This window comes from Lissotriton helveticus, chromosome 2_1 (assembly GCF_964261635.1).
Source record: "Lissotriton helveticus chromosome 2_1, aLisHel1.1, whole genome shotgun sequence".
In the NCBI taxonomy this organism is placed as follows: Eukaryota; Metazoa; Chordata; class Amphibia; order Caudata; family Salamandridae; genus Lissotriton; species Lissotriton helveticus.
This window is the reverse complement of record NC_136059.1, coordinates 1,518,044,257-1,518,067,427: the sequence shown is the minus strand read 5'-3', so window position 1 is coordinate 1,518,067,427 and position 23,171 is coordinate 1,518,044,257. Positions and strand designations below refer to the sequence as shown.

General features: G+C 42.7%; 1 protein-coding gene across 5 annotated transcripts in view; it reads left to right on the top strand.

The window, feature by feature from the left end:
- LOC144819832 (maestro heat-like repeat-containing protein family member 2A) overlaps window positions 1-16,001 on the top strand; it is a 75,124-nt gene extending 59,123 nt beyond the window's left edge. For 2 of the 5 annotated variants that reach the window (XM_078677558.1, XM_078677559.1), the window contains 3 exons: window positions 12,314-12,397; window positions 13,057-13,128; window positions 15,507-16,001. In XM_078677558.1, the coding sequence (XP_078533684.1) occupies window positions 12,314-12,397; window positions 13,057-13,122 (150 nt within the window). In that variant the 3' untranslated portion in view covers window positions 13,123-13,128; window positions 15,507-16,001. The remainder of the gene's footprint in view (window positions 1-12,313; window positions 12,398-13,056; window positions 13,129-15,506) is intronic. The other 3 variants (XM_078677560.1, XM_078677563.1, XM_078677561.1) reach the window with 3 other exon arrangements.
- The last annotated feature ends 7,170 nt before the right edge of the window (window positions 16,002-23,171 follow it).

Genomic DNA, 23,171 nt, shown 5'->3' with positions numbered 1-23,171 from the left:
TAAGATCATAGATGGAACCAAGCAAGATGTGAAAACATGGGGTACACGCTGCATAGGGCTGCAGTCTTCTCTGCAGGTTTCGTTCTCACCCAGCAGAAACATTCTGTTTACTCGTATACTTTCTTTCTGCTCTCCTCCTTCTGACTCTGTGCACATGTTCATGTTTAACAGCCTGAACACCGTAATAAAAATAATGTATGTTTTCATTTCATTTTCATTTATAGCTCATGTAACTGCATTTTTTGTAGTTTCATAGCATTGCCGCACGTCTTGCAGATAATGTTTTTAACAACCCAGGCACAAATAGATATCACATAGGCCGAGGGCTTTAAGTGGGCTGGGTCTTGCTGGTGCACCAGCAGTTCTAAAAAGAAAGTGCTGGGACGGGTCCTTAACGGGGTCTCCATTTTTGCCCGCACCCTCCAGACAGAAACCTCCGTTTTGTCTGATTCCTCTTTTTTGCTGGAATGACTGCTCTGACACCGCTGCTTAAGGGAAGTTCCTTGCTACAGGGAAGCATGGGTCTTTTACCATTGCAACATACTCTGCAGAACAGCAATATAATGCAGAGTACATTATTACAGTGTTCACTACAAATGACATTAACTGTCATTGTCCTCTACTAGGTAAGGTTTCTGCCCTTCATGTGCTTGTATACTTCTGCAATTAAGGCAACGATTATGCTTACATGCTGTTGTTGCACAAAAGGACATATGACTAGCCAGGCCACAAGGTCACGTTATGCTTTTTCTTTCTTTTTTTTTCTGGCAATTTATATAGTGTAAACTTGGCCCTAGGGCACTAAAGGGCTTTACATGTAAACCATATATTTTTACATGACAACTGTTCTGCAGGAAGAAATGCTTTGAGTGTGTAATCGAGGTATTGAAGCATATATTTTGTTAAACACCAAGGTTGTTAAAAATAGGTTGTGCAGGAAAAAAAGTTTTGAGAGAAAGTCAAGGGCTTTACTTGGATATCCTGCGTTAAACTCAGGAAAAACAGAAGATGGCCTATTTAAACTAACCTTTTCAAATCCTCCCTTTGATAACCAGCCCCCATTGAGAGAGAAAAGACTTAAAAGGAAACAAATTATTTGAAAAGGGCATGGAAATGTTCACCCTCAGATATTGCCAATGTAAATACACACCATTGACAAAGCTGACAACCTGGGCTTGTTGTATCAGCCATGTAACTTGCTGTAATATATATCTGGGTGCAATGACAGCAGCTCCAAAATACTCGTGGGGAGGCAGACTTTACAGAAGCAAATATTTTTAGCTTACATGTTTTAAGCCACATCCGTAATCTTCTTGCCACGCCCCTTTGAGGGACCCACCAGGTTTTTCATACCACTTGAAACCCTGCATTTAATGAAGCATGCTACAAACAGTAACTTGCTACATTTAATTTTTTTTCTTTCTGAGCATGATGAGCTGCCAACTTGGTAGACTTTTATGTTTATGGTAATTCAGCATTAGTCGTATCATGTTGGAAATTTGTATAACACACCCTGGCAGCCAGGGCTCCCGCAAATTTTTGGAATCTTTGTTTCAATTCTTTTGAGGCTAGTCTTGGTCATTATTCTATGATTATAACTCCTGTGGCCTTGCGCCCCTCACACTGCAGTGGAATTGAAAGTGTGAGCATTTAATTGTCCCTTTCCACCGCCCACCTGGGCTCTGCAGGTAGGGCCTTTTCCTGCAAAGTGTGGCCCGCACTGAAGTGGCCTCCCACTCCGTGCACTGTCTGGTCAATAAAACATGAGCATTGCCTATTTTTCTCAGAAAGTAAATGTAGGTCAAACGGTTAGTATGTGTATGGAAATGAGTGGCAAACAGTAAGGTACTACACAATAAACATTTTGGTAAGTGTCAAAGTCATTTTACACTCATTATCTGATCTAATGAAACCTCTTACATATGTTTCTGTTATTATATTGATTATACCTTAATTGCATGTACATGTGATTATTCTAGGATTACCTTCGTGGGCATTCTTCCAAGGGCAGGATGACATATTGAACATTTAGTGACACCCATATTTTCTGCATGTACAAATCTGTCAACTGCCCCCACACCGTGGTCAAAACACACACAGCCATTTTGTTTGTCAGGAATGCTGCTACCACCAATTCATAAACTACAATGTCTGCTTGCTCATTCAATCTTGCTCTCTGTCTCACTCTGAGAACACGGAAGAGAACACATATGCGCGTGTACAGGCAAAGCATTGCAGCGCTAATTGGTATCTCTCTGATGGTAAACCACGCAGCTGGATAAAGTCATGTTTTTTAGGCCTCAGCTCTAGACGGAGCATATGGGCTGTCTCAAACCGAGACATGCTGCATCTACTGGATGGGCTTTAGCCTGCCCATGGGCTTCCCATTTGCTGCCACCATCATCACTCTTCAGTTATATCCACATATTCCAGAGCACACCATGCCACATATTTCCTCTACACAGCTTCACACCATGCCATACAATTCCACAACATACAATTCCAATCTAACACATCACTCACTCCCTTGCACTATCATCAACCCTGTCATCACTTCCCTACACACCCACTGCCTCTCTCATCTCTCCCTCAGACTCCCAGTACCCCTCTCATCTTACAATACCGTTGATCTCTCCCATCCCTCCCTCACGCTCCCTGTCTTCTCTCTATACTGCCTGCTCACATCCGCTACCTTCCTGTACCTCCTCACGCTCTTCCCTGGTCCACCTCCCGCCTCCCCCCTATTATTGGTGCCCCTTCCACTTGTACCTCCATCTCTCTCTCTCTTACTCTCTCTCACTGCTCTCTCTCGCTCTCTCATGCACTCTTCCTGCCTCTCTCATACGGTTCACTTGAGTTCTCAAGCACAGTTTCCATACCATGCCTTTTCACAAATTTCTGTCCCTCAAACCCACACTCTCCTCTTATTCTTTAAGTGTTTTACTTTCCTACATACATATGTGCCCCCACTTTATGCATCTATGGCCTCCTCTCCCCTTCTTTCTCACATACACTTTCTGCTCCTCTATCTCAAATTTCTGTCCCTCAAACCCACACTCTCCTCTTATTCTTCAGGTGTTTTCCGCATACACATGTGCTCCCTTTTATGCATCTGTGGCCTGCTCTCCCCTTCTTTCTCACATACTCTTTCTGCTCTTCTATCTCAAATTCAACCACCATTTCCTGCACAAACTACCTATCCCTCTCTATCATCCATTTCTATCTATTTTGTGCAGCTCTCACCCCTGTCTATTCACAATGCACCGCAATTCCACTACACAAATACACCACACACTTCCACCCCACACAATTTCAAAACTAACAACTTGAATACAACTGACATAATTCCACTGGACACCACATAGATCCACTAAACTCCAAACCAAAAAACATAAGTAAAAGACATTGTCATTTACGTCTATAGCTCTGACCCGTGCAAATTCGAGACCTATTGTAAAATCATGCAAGCTAATATATGTGAAGGTCTCTGCTCATTGGCTGGGGGCATGACAATGGTGATTAAGATGATTAGTGGCTAACAAAAGGAAGACAATGAAAGGCTCAGATTAGATGAATAGTTTAGAGAAATGCAACAGCACCAAAAAAGGGGGAAGAAAGCTGTCTTAGAATATGTCAGTCACAACAGCAGTCCCAGCTCTAGCTAGTTACTCTAACACTTTACACTGGTATTGCATGTATGTATGCATAGATATTTCTATAATCTGAACTTCAGAAATATTGGAGTGTTTATAGATGGGCCAGCCCATCAAATAATGAACTCCATGTGGGCAGGGCAGTGGAAGCATGTACTCCACTGACCTGGTAGCCATACAGCTCACCGTATTGAGGGATTTCTGACAGCCTGAAAATCTCATGATAGGTTGTAGGACTTCAGTCAATAATATTAAAAGTTGGGGAAAAGTCCAGCTGGCACAACTGCAGGGTCAGCTTTGACAGCGAAGTGAACAGATTGGATGAGTTTCATTGCTGCAATTTCACCCTGGTTCAAGAGCAGTTATTGCGCAAGAGGAAATTCTTGTTGAGTTTTCCTGTAGCTGGATAGTAATTTCTTTATTTTTTGAAAATTCTTTTTATTGAGTTTTCAACACATTTAAGATCACACTACTGTATCACTGCATAGCACTCCATCCCATACCTCCCTTGCACAACATCCCATTTAGTTCTGGAATACCATGAAGTAGACGTCAGTTAAGTCTGCTGCTATCAATCCGGTTCACTATAGATGGATATGTGCCACGGACAACTGTGCACTTTCCACCAAGAACTTCCTATGGTGGCCAGCTCTGGGTGTTTTGTGCTGTACTTTCCACTGTCCCCAGATTCTATCATACTTTTCTGGTTGCCCTCTGGATCTGTACACTGCTTCCGCAGCTAAAGAGCAGTTATACCATCCCTCTTGGCTACTTTGAGATTGTGGGGGGCCTGCATCTCCAATGGCCTGCTTTGTGACGTTTAGCAAAAATACAACCGGTCCCAATCATCAGTTTTTGTCCCCTTACCCATCCCATCCCAGAAATACTTCCATGATAGCCAACATGGGATTGTGTTCTATCAGAAATCGGCATACCCTTTGTAGGTTAGGGTATAGCAGGATCCAGTACACCTGAATCACCTGGCATTTCCACACCACATGCATGAAGGAGCTTCTGGCCTGTCCATAACGAAAATATTCAGGACAGCTGTCCCTCCCCATCCTTCATAGCCTTTCAGGGGTTTAATATATTCTTTAACCTGGTCTAATCTCAGGTGAGGCAATATTACCCGTTTTCGGCTGCCATTGTTTACCTTAATCCATTTGTCATCATCCAAGGGCTGCAGGTCTGACTCATATCTTTCCTGCAATTTGTTTAGCCGGTCAGGGACATTTAGCACCAGAATTCTGTATAAGCAAGATCTGCCTTTTCTACCAATGGCTAACATCATGAATCAGATTTCTAATGGACTGTACTCTTGTGAGTGCTGTTATGTGGCCCCTGTGCCTTACCAGTGCATGTCCGCACAGTAGGTAAATAAACAACTGGGATCTCTGTAAATCCTCTTTAGCTTCAAGTTGGTCGTAGAACATCATATGGTATGTCTGCCAGATGTCTCCCTATTTACAGATCCCAAACTTATCTCAGTGCCCTGCTGCCCTACCGTTTCTGTTGGGCATGTACCCATGCGCAACAGCTTCTTCCTAGTAGGCAACCTCCAGTTAATCAATGGAATGGCTGGAACGGCTAAAATGGCTGGAATAGTGGGCAGGAGAAACTCCCCATACAGCCAAAACCCTGGTGCTTACCCGGTAAAGGGAGTCTGCTTAAGTTTCGTGGCTGGGTCCCCCAGGTCCCCAAAGATCCAGTCATTAACCGCCAGCAGCTGAGCTGCCCAGTATTATAGTCTGATGTCTACTGCCCCTAGTCCGCCATCACAAAGGATTGAATGCACTCCTTATGAGAGATTCATGGCACCGGTCCTCCCTACTTGTAGCTATTGATGTTGAACTGTAGGGTTGTAAACCAATGGGTAAGGATTTTCTGGAGGTAGTGTGGCAAAACATGCAACAGCTGTCGTAATGCCACCATTTTGAAGAGGGCTATACAACCTCATCATGGAAGGAAGCAACAGTGGTCTCAATCTTTAAAGAAAGGTGCAAAACGTGACCTGGCATGCCAAAGGCCCATTTAGTCGATAGATACCACAGATAAGGTTTTGGGCAGAGTCCTCCTTGCACGCTTGAAAGATTGGGCATCAGAAAATTGGATTCAGTCCAATACTCATTATGGTTTTAGGAGAGGGCGGGGTACAACTGAACAATATCTTAATTCATCTTTAATCATTAATAAGCACAGAAGGTCCTTGAAGAGTTTTATCCATCTGGCCTTCATGGACCTATCTGGTGCTTTTGACACTGTCAACCGAGATAAATTATGGGCTATGTTGGAAGGTATGGGTGTGGAAAAAGCGTTAGTAACCCTACTCCCCAGTCGTCACTCCGGTACCACAGCCATAGTAAGATATGGCAGTAAAGGGGAAAAAACACATACTTAAATGCCTGTCAGGTTTTAGCACATTACACAGAAAAGGTCAGTAACTTCTCATACTTGGGCAATATTTTTAGCAAACTGTTGAGATGGGAACCTCTTTTAACCATAAGAGCACAGCAGACAAGTAGGGTGATGGATGCACTATTCCGTTTTGCTTCTAAATTGGGGACAACTTTTTGTCTTTATTGCATTGTCCCTAGGGAGCTGGGGGTCTTGTCCTTTTTCCTGTTTGAAAATTAATAAAAGATTTAAACCATACATTGGGGCACAAGCCTGTGAAGAAACTAATTATCCTTTATAGCCAAATGTCTCTCTATTGCCAGGTATGGAGCTGGGGTTTGGGGCTACGCTAAAAACCAACAGTTTGTAGGAATCGAAAATAAATTCATGAAAAGATTACTGATGCTCCCAAAAAGTGTTCCTACCTCTTTTGCCATACAGAACGTAACTAGAATTTATGGAAGACCGTATAGACAGTGCCCCTTTTCTTCTATAGGCCAAGATAGGGACCTCTGAGGATTTAATATTTTCATGTGATGTTATTAAAGATTCCCAAAAATCAGACAATGTTTTAAAGGTTCCATGGTTTTAATATTTAGAGAGGATTTACCATGAGATTGGTCTGGAATACTTTATTGAAAACCCTGAAGGAATTCCCCTAAATGCCAAAGGAGTTTTTAAGGAGGCATACTGTTCCAGGGGTAATAGGCTTATTAGTTACCAACATGACAATATTGGAGTCCCCTGTTTGCTTCCTGCCCCTGCACAATGGTATCTATTTATTTCTACTAAGTTCCAGTTCTGATTTTATCTAACCAGGTTCTGTTTATGCACTGTGCACATTGTTGCCGGCATTTCCTCGCCAAGGAGGGTGGTCAAACAAGGTTATGCTCTGCCCATGTGATAATGTCAGTTTAAAGAACTATGGACTTTGTATTATTTTGCACATTGTATAAATCAGAGAGAACTAGATTTCTGCTCCCATTACTAAGAAATATTCACTCTTGCTCGTATTGATGGTTTTAACTATTACCGTCTTTGGCTTTGGCTACGGCTGAAATCTGTATTGCAGTAGCTAATTGCGTAAGAGACTCCATTGCGATCAGATAGCCTTAGGAGTAAAATCTGTACAGAGATTTTACCTTTTTATGATGAATTGTGTATGTATTGTATTTTAATCATATTAATTTGTAAATCTTTTCATGGTTCTCTGAGCTGAAATAAAGTTATTCTTGACTTGACTGGCTCTATACTCCATCATGATCGGCGGGAGATCTATCACACCATATTTCCCTTAATTTTGCATGTCAACGGGCTCATATTCCTGTCCCAGCTTTCCTATGGGTCTCATGTGTTAGAAATTGGGTTTCTGGTTGGCAAAAGAATGCAGCCTGTCCAAGCAGAAGCGGTAACCCTAGTCAGGGTACACTAAAAGATAACCTGTGTTCACCCTCTGGTAGCTTGGCACAGAGCAGTGAGGCTTATATAAAGAGGCAACGTGTAAAGTGTTTGTGCAACACACAAACACACAGCAACAGAAAGAATACCCCACAAAAAGACTCCATACAGGTTTAGAAATACTAACACTATTATAAACAAAACAAGACCAAAATGACAAAAATTCAATTTATAGAAGTTGAGATATTAAATGTTAAAGGAATACATGCAGTGAAGCGCTTAGAAGCACGTAGCATTAAAAAAGTTACTTTACATTGTGCTGGACCGGGTCAAAGTCAACGTTCAGGCTGACCGCATGGAAGGGCAGGCCAGCTACAGGACCCATGCAGGACCAAGTGATCAAAGTACCTTTCCTGGTCACAAACAGTGAGATGGGTCGATCTGTTCCACGTAGTGATGGCGATGTGTCAGTTCGGAAGATGGGTGGTTGAGTCGAGAGGTGTTGAGGGATGTGCCTCACCAGATTCTGCCACACAGTCGAGGGGATGCCTCGATTTCACCAAGCTGCAGTGGCGGAGATGCGCTGTCCAATGCATTAATCTCTAGAGGCAAAGTGCTGGTTCAAATGTGATGTGGCAATTAAACTCCAGCAACAGTGTTGATCGCCGGTTCTATTACAAACAGACAGGAGATGCGCCAAATTCCATGTTGCAAGTATCTGGGCCACTTCCAGTAAGCTTCAAACAACGAAAGAGTGTAAATCAATAAATGTATAGAAGCACAAAAGGAGAGAAGATGAGTATGCAAGTCTTATTAGATTTCTATAGGAAGCCCTCACTCACCACCCTGGTTGGTGACATGCTTCATCATCGGGCCCACCGGGAGAAGCCGAATACCTCCCCGGTGTGCTACAATGCCAGGATTACTGCGGAGCTGGTTAGTTGTGAAGGGGAAACATCCTTTACAATGCAACTTTTACCACGCAGTGCCTTTACGACGCAAATTTTACAACGCAAACCATTACAACACATTGCGCTGGGGGGCGCTCTAGGATAGGGAATAAGTTTAATTTACTATCCAACACCTTCCCTAGTGTCCACGGGGACTGGAGTTGGAATAGTAAATTAAACTATTCACTATTCAGCACCCCAAAGCGCTATGCGTTGTAAAGGTTTTCGTTGTAAAAACTGCGTTGTAAAGGCATGCGTGGTAAAAGCATGCATTGTAATGTCATACATCCGTTGTGAAGATTATTTAAATGTGAAAAGGGTTTAAAAATGTCCAGATTGTGTCTCACATAAAAACTTTATTCTGTGGCCAATCTGCCATATTAAAAGCAATGTGTTTAGGAAACTACCAAGTTAATTGTTTGGCTATTTCCACTTAAAGTGGGGTCAACATGTTTCTGCCATTGATGTGTGATTTACTGGGCATTCGTCAGGACCATGGGGAGTGTACCTCGGCGGTATGGGCACGCTAAGGCCCACCCTGACCAGACGACGTGAAAGTTAAAAATCAATGTAAAAAAAGGTGCAAAATGAACAAACCAACAAGTTGTGGGAAAATTACCTCATAATCAGAGGAACCTGTATAGTTTGAAAAATAAAAGATCCCCTCCCCATAGGTTTCGGAAGGGGGGTGGAGGCGAAAATGGCACACCGCCCGCAACGTCTGGCACCCGTTCGATACCTGTGTGTAGCCTCTAACCGGACCACTTCCAGAAAGTTCAGGCACAGGAGCAGGGGTAAGGGCTTTGATATCCCTGAGTCTCAAGCAACAGGAGGCAAGCCACAAGCACCTGGAGATCACTTGGCGGTAAGGCAGAGTCAAGCTCTCCTTCAGCCGAGTCCGAGAGCAGCAGACAGCAGGGCAACGCAAAATAGAAGCAGGCCTTTCAAGCTTGCAGTCTAAAAATTTGTCATTTGAGCACCACAACAGTCCTTCTGATAGATTCAGTTCAAGATCTAGAAGTGTCTGATTTTCGGGGTGGGGGTCAAAGACCCAGTACTTATACCCAAAAGTGCCTTTGATGTGAGGGTGTGACTTCAAAGCAGCCCTCTGAAGTGCATAGGTTCTCCTTTCAACTCAGTCCTGTCCATCAGGGATAATCTGTCCTTTTTGTGAGGACAGGACACTGCCTATTCAAGTGACGTGTTAGACCCTCCCTTCCACCTCGCCCAAGCAAGGCCATCAGAATGCAGATATATTTAGATGGGTACTCAGATCCATCTATCCTTTATGTGTTGTGGCGGTCTTGCTTGAATGCACAAAGTGTAGCTGTCACCCACCCCAGACGTATATTAGAGACGGGCTGTCACGCACAAAAAGCAGTAAGTGCAATGTCTACTTTCTAATAGTGCTGTAAATAAATAGAGCCTAAAAAGAGCCCGTTTGACTAGGGCCTGTGCAATGTGTCTTGCATGAGACGTAGTATTGTGACCTAACTCAACCCTAAAGTACCCAACTTTTCCCCCAACAACCCTCTAATCAACACTTCTAAAGAGGAAGCATCTGTCGCCCCAAAAACAAGCAACCTGAATAGGAACAACATACAATACAACATAGTACTCTATCAAAATAAAGTAATCACCATAGTCTTGTGTAGCAGGGAGTGATTTGCCTCAAGACAGCCCCTCTTTACAGGTGCAATGTGTCTCCTCTTTGTCAGCGAATGAGAATAAACTTGTAGCCCTACATGGAAGTAAGGAAGGAAAGGGACCCAACTCTATACCACTGAATAACATCTCATCATCCACTGGTAGCGTCCCCTCCCCCATGATCACCAGAGCTCTCTGAGGAGGATGCCCTATGTCTGTACTCCAGTTGTGACCACAGTTGGCCTCCTATCAGTCTGCTGAGTTTCCTCCTAGAGTGGGATGGTTGACCCCTTCGGCCTCCCAAATTGTCATTGGCTCCTTAGTTGATATGGGCAGTTATTTCCTCTCCGCCGCTCAGTCCCAGAGCTCTTCCGGACTCTTAAACAAAATGGTTCTCCACTGATACATTACTTTCAGTTTGGCAGGGTACATCAGCATATATTGAATGTCCTTAGCCCGAACTTTTCACTTGACCTCTAAGAAAGATGTACGAAGGGGCTGCACTTTACCTGCGTAATCGGGGGAGAGCGTAACCATAGAGTTGGTGCAATGGACGTTGTTGTGCCTGCCGCAGGATATAGTCTGTCCATAAGGTACAGTATACTGATGGTAATGCCTCTAGGCGGTCTCCCTGGCTGTGGCCTTAGGGCCAGTGCCCTGTGCGCCCTTTCCAGAATGAAGTAGGAGGATAGCTCACAACCCATGATGCAGGTTCTGAAGTATTCTGTGGGGAATTTCTCTCCTGTTGCCCACCCCCTCTTTTCTACTCTGGGCCACCAAATCAGCTGGGCTGTCACAAGCCCATGGGGGTGCTTAAAATGAAAGGTGGTCCCTACCACTCCCCTCCCATGTGGCTGTATCCTCTCCCTTGCGAGTCAAGAGTCAATGCAGAGGTAGAGGTAAGTCGCTGCATTGAGGTTTCAGCTCCAGGTTGTGTCTGTTGGCGGCATGTCCATCTCCCGGCAGGTCGTTGTTTGCCTAATAAGTTTCTCTCCTCCCCGACTCCCTACATGGGCTTAGGTTGGCCAAAGGGGACAAGTGTAGCGGGCACCACATGGATGTTTGCATCCAAGAAAAGGTTGCCCCATAGTTGGCTTAACCAGGCTGCAGTTTCAGTCCTAGCCACGTGTGGTGACCAGTCCATCTCCTCCACTCTAAGGTGCCCGTTACATTGTTACGGGCCACCACCTGGAAGTGAAAGCAGCAATGTGCCACACCTCAGCCACTCGCCTGTCTTCTCTCCCTCTCATGATCCAGGAGTCGATGCAGAGAGGGTTTGCCACTGTGGGTTCACAGCTCCAGGTGGTGTTTGCCTCTGGCAGGCCCATCTACAGGTAGGCCGTATGCACACCCAGGCCGTCGATTGCAGAAATTGGCTCTCTCATCCAGGGCTCCCTGGATAGGTTTGGGTGGGCCAAAGGGGGTGATTATAGGGCCACTGCACTGGTGCCTGCAACTGAAAATAGGTCACTTTTTTTTTTTTGTAGAGTTTTATATAGCGCAAACTAGACCCGAACCGAATCAGGTATCAGAGCGCTTTACATAGCACCAGTTACGTTACATGAGGACGGACACACATTCATTTTAGGCACGGGGAGATTAAGTGATTTGCCCAGAATCACAGGAGGTTTTGGCATCGGTACCGAGACTCGAACCCAGATCCCCAGGTCCGAGGTCGAGCGCCTTAGCCATTAGGCCAACTCCTCCACCCAAAGTTTCGGATTCAGCAAGGTTCTAGGAGCTGGCATGTAGCTCGCTCAAAATGCAGCTACCGTCTTCGGCTGCTTGGCCACGCCCCCCAGTAATTTCTTTCTTGATTTCTTTACAATGTAGTGGAGGTGAGTGATCTGTCAATGGTATGGCAAGCCCTTTGGGAGCCAGGATGGTATTTATCAGATAAGGTAGAAACTGTATTGTTTAGAAAGAGCCATACAAGATTTATTAGTTAAAGAGCAGAGTGAGCACTTATGGTAGCAGCACACGTATACACTGCCAAATCACTATTATTCACTGTTACTGCATCTTTGATCCATTACTCACAAAAGCAATATTTCACTCACACATATGTTCTGCTTTTAGGTGATGAGTACAAAGTGCTTGGGATGTGAAATGCCAAAACAGGAGTGAACATAGTATGCTGTTTCTTGTACATATGTTTTTTATTTGCTTGAGGTGTGCAGCCTTTCATGACTTTCATCTTCAAGACTCATGACAGTCTACATTGGTTTACAACGGTCTTGGTAATGCTGATCTTTTTTATTATATTTTCAGGATCCAGACAATCTGCTTGAAGAAGTACCGCCAACAGAATACAGGGATGACTTCCACATCCCCAACTTTTCACCTGAGAAACAAGTGAGTTTTCTTTAAAATACAATACCATCATGTTCATGTGCCTTCTCTCTCAAATTCTGTTTCTTCCATACCATCCTCACAAACAAAGTACATCCACATGATATCACACAAATAACTTCCCATGGAAACTATACTCCATTCTCAGAAACACAAGGAATTCTTTACGTTATTAACAAGGATTGAATGGTGTAGCAACTCAATCCGTCTCTCATCCACTGGTACCCTTAGAGAGCTAGAGCTGATTTCTTAACTTCAAAGCTGGTTTTAGTGCACAGTGTAAATGTACAGAGGTGGAATTTATCTCCTGAAGTAAAAAGAGATTATTTAAAACAATTACCCTTCTGACTACTAGACTTACCTCTTCTGCGAAACAAAATACACTGGGGTTGATCCAATTTGTGGGCGAGCAAGGATCTATGGGCTAAAAATTCCCTTTCACAATAGGAGCAAATGTAGCTTTTTCTATCCTCACTTCTAGACTAGACAAAGAATTTGGCTAGCCTTGGCTTTAATCAATGGAGAAAAAAGCTCCTATTCCTTGGGGTCAACCATTTACTGGCAATGCCCACAATTTGCGTTTTTTGAGAAAAATAAGTCAACTGTTATACATGTTGTCATGTCTAAATAGCCTTCTTGTTTCCATTCTCTCTATCTACCAGCTTGACGACATGATCAAAATGATGAAAAGCACTCTCCGGTTGTGCGAGTTCATACTTTCTAAGTAGGGTGAGGTAAGATTTTGATGCTTTTTTCCTGTCAATGTGAGTGAAAGTGTGAGTACTATCAGACTAAAAGGATCACACAACAAACCATCACTTATCGATGGGGGTCACTGGAATGTAATGTAAATGTAGGGTGGATTTGTAGAGAGCTGTTTGTCACCATGTGCTATACTGGTACTAGAGAGGCAAAACATTTTGCGAGAACAGCATTAATATTTGATAAAACAGCAAAATAGTATTGTCACAGAATGTACTACATTATGCTGTATAATTTGCACTGTGTTCCATAATTTGGCCTTCCTATGTGTCTCATGAATAACAATATTGTGGGACACTAATATCATTGATTAAAAAATCAAGCGATAAAATATCAAAAGGTAAGTATGTAAACATTTTCTGTACCTAATTCAACATATGTGTACCAAAATACATATACATATATCTTTATTTATTTGGAGTTAAGAATGGCAAATGTATATGTCCCTTTGTGCATTTACCCTTTAATATTTTGTCCCTCGATATTTTGTCCACAGTATTACTGTGTCACGATATTCTTGTACTAGACGTTCAAGAGTACAATCGGCCCTTCTTAGTCTCATAATTCCAGAGCCACTTATAATATAAGGACTTTGGTTACTGTTTTAAATTACATTACAGTTATGAGGGTTGAAAAGGAACGAAATACATAGATTTTCAAGAGCCTAGGGAAATATGTAACCAACAATGGAACTAGCGAGACTGAGCGATCACATCCCATTGGTGCTGGAGGAGGAGAGATTTCGGGGTAGGGTTGTCCAAAGCACTCATCATCATAAAAGAAACACCTCTATTTTGGGGAAGATTGGGTGTAAAACCTTTTAGAAGAGAACTACTTTACCAATTCAGAGATTCATCATGTGAGAATAGAGCCACCAAGAGCTTAGCTGTAATTCCTCTATGGATGCTTTGTGATTGCACAGAAGAGCAAAATAATTCTGCAAATGTGGTACAGATGCAAAGGGGGGCCCATGAGTAAGCATCGTTATCTGCCCCCATGAGCCCGCCCAACACTGTCATGGAAACATGGACCGACTGACCTCTAGTTGGCAGTCATGACCGCCTAATTATGATGCAACCACACATGGTGCGGTCACATACTTACATTTCCCTATGGGAGCATGTGTTGTGGCTATAAATCAGCTGTAGCACAAGCTCCCATAGAGAAATGGGAGGCTGTGTTCCTCCCTGCACCATGTGGCAGGCACCCCCAAACACGCTTTCCAACAGGCTTTCCATGTCGGAAGCCGGCATGGAAAGTCTGCCACGGAAACCGTGCATCATAATTAGGTCTCACGTTTTTATGGTATTTATTATTTGAACATTTCCGTCTGTATTTGTCCATATTTCTTTTTTGGCCAGCTTATTGGTATTTATCCATATGTAATTTGTGTTGTTTAAATAGATGAGGTGATAACTCGTGTTTTTCTGCATTTATTTAACAGATAAATGTGGACTCATACTTAAATGCCTGTCAGGTTTTAGCACATTACACAGTAAAAAATATAAACATAATAAACTCACATTAAAGAAATAGTGTAACAACACACATACATGTTGAGATATGCAGTAATTTAAGGACATATCATTGAGTTTTGTAGCTCCCCTTGCTGTCATTATGTACAGCTACTGGCCTGAAAGTGATTAATCTCAGCATGATGAATCACTCAAAAGAAGCTAAATTATCTGTATTTTTCCACTTTCAAAAATAAATAAAGACAGGGGAGACAGTGTTTTCTGTCTGTGTTTATCTCTAAAAATCAGACAAAGCGGAAATCAGGGAAACCTAATCATAATATGGAAGGTATAAAAATGCATCCATATGAATTACGGGCCAGACTCCGACACGCCGACGGGCTCCTTGAGCCTGTTGGAAGCCAACTGGAATGACTGGCCAGTTTCATTTCCGACAACTGAAATTGTATTTAGGGGGTCAATAGTGAAACCAACCATCTCGGTCGGAAAGCTTCCGTTTCGACCGAGATCGTAATCGACCCCTAGGACTGACATTTATCAGGCCTGTTTCACATTGGTAAAAATAATCTGTATGATTCCAAAACAATAGGGTGTGACACTGGAGAAGACAAGGGGCACCTGCTGGAGTACAATATTGTATGGCAGCACATTTTTATAAACTGCCTTACCTCTTTTCGTGTTTGAAGAGTCACAATCTCTTCAGTGCTGACTCCCCCGTCACCTTGGTGAACGTTATTCAAATTCTTTGCAAGCCAAAGTTGAACACAGAGCAAAATTTATTTTATGAGCTCCTGGTGCCTCCATTGCTTGCTGGACTGTGAGGATGGGCAATTGCCTACTTGACCTATCTGACCTTGCACTCTTTCAACTTTCAGGTGTCAACCTACTTACCATTTCTTTGGCCTTTGATTCGACCACTGCGACTGATACCACTGACAAAATGTGTTGAGGATCCCTAACCATCTCCATTTCTCATAAACATTCATTGCTGAAACACAATATCCCACCAGAGGACATCCAGAGACCCATTAGAAATCATTGAACAGTAAAGCTACACCAGCCATAGAGAAACATGAAGATTTGACTTTTGTGATTTGGCGAAGGACGACAACCGCATCTCAGGAGTATGGCTGAGGATCACTTCGAATGATAACGAAGTACTACTTCCCACTGGTCTGGTGCTCCTACATCAAATCATTCACCAATATCATCCATGACATTTTAGTTCATAATAACCTGAGCAATATTAAGCAGTTGTTCAATAGTCACTGTACAGCCATGGTGAATTTTAAATTGCTTACAATTTGTAATGTAAATCTTACTGTTTAACATGTTTGTATTGCAAATTCTCTTGTGCAAACTCTCAGAATGTGAACATTGTACATTATTTATTAAATCACGCTTGTCTTTAATGATGACTCTCATATATTCTTGGCTACATGACTGGCATAATCCTTCAAGACAGAGTTTCAAAACTAAGTAGGTGTGGGGCATGTTGCATCACAATGCGTCACTCTTGAAAAATCACTCTCAGCAATGTTTTTCTATGCAGAATTTAGGATTTGGATGGAACATGCTTCTTCAATCACATTCAAAAGTTTGAAACACAGAGACCCACTGGTCTTTGTCTATTAGTTCGCTTGGCTCAGATCTGTGCAAGGGAAGAAATATGAAAAAAACAATTCTGTTCATTAGACTAATTTGTAGGCCTGGGCGGTAAACTCTGCTACCATTGAGGAGTTTGTGGACTTTTTCTAACTCTGCACACCGCATGGACCGCAGAGCTTCTAAAAACTCAGCATATTGGTGTGCAGCAGATTCTTTCCTCTCTCATGGCTCGCCAATATTGAGTTAGCAAGAGCGAGCGAGGAAAATCCAATACTAGACTATCTCCCGGCGAGATTTCTCATTGCGAGGGGTCGCAGTAGGTCATTACTGCTCATGTTGAGAAACCTGCCACTTGCATTGAGGAAGCTGCCACTCTAGTTGAACATCTCAAGTGGCAGAAGGATGCACCCTTTTGAGCTAAAAATCAGCAGTGCAACTTACCTCACTCCATCGCTTGCGGAACTCCTTGGAGAGTTTTTTGGTCACTCCGCAAACTCTGGCCGGGCCTCCTACTTGACCCTTGTTTACGAAAACGCTTATGCCAGCCATTAAGAATCTAGGGAACCGCATTTACACAAACCACTATAAAAATAAATTCCATGTTGATCACATTTAGGAATCTTCTTTGGCTATTCTCAACGATCATCGTAATTTGGGGTGTTCAACGGACAAAAAGAATCTTACTGTTTAAACATACATCTTTCTTAAAGAAATAAATAAAGGACAAAACTAAAAAAAGTGGATCTGTGCACAAGCCCCTAACTTGCATGAGACCTTTACCCCAAATTATTTTTTCTACTCCTGACTCATTCTAAGAAGGAAGATATATACCTCAGGGTCACATGACTTCTCTGTCACAGGTCAGAGACGAGATAATTAGAAAACAAACCCCTGCCACTGTGTGTCTCAAAATGTCCTTTGTGAGAGAGAATTTGCTTGTTGTTTAGCAAAAGTGGGAGGGATGGGATCAGATAAGCAGGATGAGGGTTTGGTACTTTTTATGGCAGGCTTAATACTGCAATCTCTGGAGGGATTTCTTTCCTCATGATGCCCCTTATTACTTCGTCTTTACTTGATACATGAAAACTCATGTCATATGGTATAGTGCCTCACTAAAGGCCTTTACTAACTGACTCTTGGGGTACAAGTCTTGAAGGCTTAAGGAGATTTGATTGTGTGAAAATTGTCATAACAATATGATAGTGCTACTTTTATTCACTTAATCTCCCTGTGCCTTAAAAAATGAATGTGTCCCTCTGTAATGCAACTAGTGTTCATGTGAGGAGCTCTGATACCTGTGGGTTAAGTGTGCCCTATATAAAACTGAAAAGAAAGTGCTTCACCCAACAACAGGTTACCAGGCTCACTCACCAAACAATGGGTTTTCATGCCGTTCAAATAGGAAACAGCCATAACCAGGTGAAAGTACAATATAACCCTTTCTCTCCTAAGGAGAGGGAGAAAGGCTTTCTAGATAACTGGGAGCAGTACTTGTTCAAAGGACATTCCATCTGATGAGGTAGAGGCCATTCTTGGGTCGTAAAAAGGAGTGCAGGTGGTTTTACATAGCTTTGCTGATCTGACAACAATGGTAGGCTTGAATTCACTAACAAAATATGATATTTAGTATTTTTATTCTTTTATCCCAAATTTATTGTGACATTGTTAGTACTGATCTTGTTGAGATGACTGTTGTAATACTTAGATAATACTAGAGGATAGGATTTAATAAAACCCATTATATTAATTATCTATTGCCTGTATAATGAATTGAGTAGACACAATTGGGGTAGGCACATCATGGTTCCTCCAACTACTCTGTTAGGTGTGCTCACAAATGGGCTTTCTTCTAATGTGTATGGTCCTCGGGGACGGGTATGAGATGACTGTGTGCTTTCCCTTACCTGCAGTAAGGCACACATATTCCTACAGCTCTGGGAACTAGCAAAACCTAGCCAGGTGTGCCATTACAAAGGAGTGATATGAACCAGTGGTACCCTATATTGGCCAGTTCACTGGTTGCTACAAATTTCAAATTTGAGTGACATACTAATGTGTTTGGAAGACCCATGTGTACTTATAAATCTTCCATAGAATCAAGTCCCCTTATCCCTTAGGGCTTTTTAAGTGTAACAGATACAAAAGAAACCTGAGATAAGAACCAGTACCTGAATGTTACTAAATTGTGGCTGATGAAGTAAATATTCCACAGAAAATAATAATAAACTTTATTCGGATTATTACAATCCATAAAAGCAATACAATTTAAAAAATCTTCAAAGAGATCTAGTTATCAGTTACTTAAAATGATTGCAGAAAGAAATTTCATTAGTGTATACAGTACAGATATATTTTCTTAAAGGTTTTTCCTATGTCTGTATATACATTTCAAAAAATTAAGGACATGGTAACATGTGGCTTCAGTATCCAAGAGCTGCAGGCTCAACATGGCCACTCTACATTGTCTGAGACCCCACGATTTTAAAAGGGTCAGTAGCCAGAGTTTGCGGTGTTCCTGATAAAATTTACAGAACAGAACTGTATGAAGCGTGGATTGACCTGATATCCCATCACATGGGCATGGAGGTGAATTTAGGTCCCACACGTTTGGTGTTGGGAAAACCACCAGTTTGTGAAATAAGTTCAGTCTGAATCTTATCAGGAGGAATCGTTCAAAGGTACCAATGTCAAGATTTAAATAAGGCTGCATCGAAAGAGTAGATTGAACCAACATGGCGTGCTGCGTCGATTGTTTCCCGGCCTCGACCTGAAGTCTTAGTTTGATCAGATGGTCCAACGCTCGCTGTTTTAAATTCTCCTTTGCGAGTTCTCCAATTTTTTCGGGATTAAAATAATATTTTTCCATTCCAAGATCTCGAAGAAAGGTCCGAATGTAGGCCAGCCATTTAATTCTCAAAACATAATCCAGGGACATTGCGTCCGCCACTATCATTTTTGTGAGGGCGTTTTTGTCCGATGTCCAGATACGTCGCCAAAGTAAAATTGGTTGTAACTTGGCAAGGTCTTCAATATATGGTGCCCCTAGTTCCAAGTGGCAGGCGTAAGTGGAGGAAGTTTTGGGGGCGGATAGGATAAATCTAAAGAATTTATTTTCTGCAGTTTGCAGAGACGTGACGTCCATATGTCCCCATAGTCCTGCACCATATAAAGCTGTGGATTGGCATTTGGCTTTATATATAGTTATCAGTTCTCTAGGTGGACGTTTTCCTAGTTTTTGAGAGAACGATACCAAAGCGGCTAGTGCTCTTTTGAAACAATGGCTTCTGGCTTCTATTGCTGGTTTCCAGGAGAGTTTATTGTCTATCATGACCCCCAGATAAGAGTATTCTTTGGTTGAGTCAATTTTTTGGCTATCAAGGTAAATAGAGTTTTGGTGTTTTTTCCCAACCCCAGCATTCATTACAAAAGTTTTTTTCACATTTATGTGGAGGTCAAGAGTTCTCATAAACTGGGAATAACTATTAAGGGACCTTTGGAGTTCACGGGGAGTTTGTGCGAGAAGGACGGCGTCATCCGCATACAGCAGGGCGGGGATCGGGCGATGTTTTGCCAAGGGGAGATCACGGGCACCCTTTAGTAGCTCAACCTCCAAGTTGTTGGTATAGAGGGAGAAAAGGAAGGGTGCCAGGACACAGCCTTGTCTGACCCCACGCTCTACTGCGAAGGACTCCGTCAGTTCTCCCTTTGTTCCATAACGAACTCTTGCAGATGGATAGGAATAGAGTTCCCTTAGAAAATTCAGGAGTGGAGGATCAACCCCCATCTGTGCCAAGAGGGACCACAATTTTGTATGGGCGACGCAGTCGAACGCCGCCGACAAATCTACGTAGGTCATGTAAAGTTTTGCTTTCTTTGCATGCACATATTTTCCAAAAATTAATGATAAATTTAGGGCTTGTTCCACGGTACCTAATCCTTTTCTAAATCCGAATTGAAGGTCGGATAAGATACCTCTTTCTTCTGCCCAGTCCTGAAGTCTTTCTAAAATCACTCGTCCTGCTATTTTTCCCAATGAGTCCAACAAGGAGATTGGGCGATAGCAGGCGGGGTCCATGCGATTACCTTTTTTAAAAATCGGCACCATAATGGACCTGGTCCAAGACTCCAAGATTCCTATTTTTGCTGTAGCGGTGCAGACTCTTGTTAAAATTGGTGCCCAGAGATCTATTTGATGTTTGAAAAGATCTGCCGGGACACCGTCCGGCCCTGGAGCTTTCCCTTTTTTGGTGGAGTTCAGTGCCACGAGAATTTCGGGAATATCAAAGCTTATATCTATTGGGTATGGTGAGGGTATTTTTTCCTCTTCTTCCAGGTCTTGATCGTGGGTTGGTTTTCGGAAGATGCTGGTGAAATGTGACACCCAAGTTACAGCGTCTATGGCAGCTTCGATTTTTGGGCAAATGTCGTCTGCCAAAAAAGGAGTTCTTATAATTTTCCAGAAAGCTTTAGAGTTTTTTTCCTGGGCACTGGTGTGAAGTTCGTTCCACAGCTCTCGCTTCAGTTCCTCTTTCCTCCTTTTTCTTATTTTTAGATATTCGCTTCTGAGAGTGGCTATTGTTCTAGGATCCCTTTCTTTTTTATTTAGGGCTTGCTTTAGATTTGTATGAGCCTTGGTGCACTCTTGATTGAACCAGCCATTAGGCTTGGATGAGGTAGGTTTTTGTTTTTTTGTTAATAACACCTTAATTTTTCCCATGATTTGGGCGAAGTTGGTTAAAAGATCCGTATCGTTGGTGGCTGTATCCAAACAAATTTCAATTTGGGGATGGACTAATCTTATTAGCTCTTTAGTGAGTTCCTCTGGATTTGTCCTCTCCCATTTTATAGAATACCCATTTACTTTATCCATGTTAATATCTTCCTGAGTCAGTGCGTTAGCTATTATTTCAGGAGAACATTTCTGGTTAATTAATGAGACTTCCAGAGTTAGAATTGCATGGTCGCTTTGGGAATTTGGTATTACTTCAAAGTTCTTTACTCTTAGTTGTAAGGACGCTGATATAATTATAAAGTCTACCGTAGTTTGGTAGCCTCTTCCAATGTAGGTAGGTGCAAGTGAGTTTTCCCCATAATCCGAGGTGTTTGCTATCTGGAGATCCAGATCGGATAGGAGATCATTCATTTGCCTTCCCATTTTATTATGGGAAAAATGAGTGAGTAAGAGGCCTTCTTCCGTCACCATGCCGGGACATTTTCTTTTTGGTTTGGTACAGGCGTGTAGGTTGAAATCGCCTGCCCATAATATGTTTACCGGGGCTCCTTCTCTTTGTTTCATTCTTAAATTAATTAGTTTCTCGTGAAGGTGGGCCAAGACTTTCTCGAAGTCCAATTCATCCAGATTGTTATAAAAATTGATAATAATCATCGACTCTCTTTTCTGGAAGTAAAGACCAAGGATCTGCAAATTTTGTGCCAATTCGATAACCTTTATTTTAACGTTTTGGATAGTGTTGGCTATAAAAATACAGAGACCTCCCTTTGGTCTACCTGTATGTCCCGACTGCGCAAGGGACGAGTACGTTTTAAATCCTTGCAGGTGGTATTCTTGTAGGGACCATGTCTCCTGTAAGCATAGTACTTGGTGATTAAGCGTATGATACAGGATTGTCCCATCCTCTATTTTTGTCTTTAATCCCGCAGTGTTCCACGAGATCAAGCTCAGGATTATTACGCTATCCCTTGAGCTTTTTGTGCTTTTTAATTCATTTCGGATCTCAGGAACTGGTAGAGTCTCTGAGACTGGGGAGACTAACGGGCTTTCTGTTTGAGGTTGGGAGTCTTCCTGAGGTTGTGATTGTGGTAGTCAATCAACACATTCCAGGGGGCTGTATCTATTTTCTAATTGGGGGCCATTCCAGCTATCCCAACGTGTGGAATCGTTGCACTTTGTCCGGTGGTCCTGGCCTCTCCATTCGTCCCTATTTCTGCCATGATGATTTGGGCCTAGTGGGTTGAATGGGGGAAGCCATCCTTGCCGCGGCTGTTGCCAAGGATGGATACTAAAATGCGTTGTTTGCTGAGGTTGGTGAGGTTGCCACCCTTGTTGGGAGGTGTGATGTGAATATTGTGGTAGGTTGATGGGGTGTTGGGTTGCATGGTGTGCGAATTGGGAAAATAAGGCCGGTGATTGCCACTGAAAAACTGAATGTTGTAAGTTTTGTGGGAAATTAGGCCTATCTAAGTAGTGTTGGGGATGATATATGTTATTTTCAGGGGGATTTGCAGGGCCGGGGTTTGGTGGATATGCATAAAAGGGAAAATTCTGCCTTGAAGGTGAAGATAAAAAATAAGACAAGGGAAGGGGATTTATTTTTGTAGCAGGACCTCTATTGGGCGAGTTACAGATATAATTTGACGCCCCGATCTCCCTGAATTTGATACTGATGACATCCCCCGCTATTGCCTTCGGGGTTCTACCAACCCAGTCTCCTCTACGTACAGAGAAGATGTCACCCCTAATATGTGCGGGTAATGGTCTGTGGAGTTGGAGCCATTGGGCACATTTGTTCCTCAGCTCTGCAAAAGTTTCTCTCGTACCCTCCTTCAGTGGGGGCACCGCTGTTAGCACCACCACGAGGGGAGAGGCTTCCGGGGGTAAGTTAATAATTTTGGGCCGAGGTTGCTTTGTCTTCAGATCTGATGGATTTTCCTGAGAGGGGGTCTCTGGTGGGATAGTGAGATTCCCTTTTGCTTGTCTATTATTTGTTTTTAATTGACCTACTAAACCTGTTTGTGTGGCAGAAGGAAGAACTACCACCTCCGGAGTATTTTGGGAGACTTCCAAATTGCTCCCTTTTTTTGCTAAAGGAAGTGTTTCTGCCGCTTTTTTAATTTGTGAAATATTGGGATTAACTGTTTTACCTGTTATTTGTTTGGTGCTAGGTGATTTTTGAGGTGTTTCCTTTGCTCCC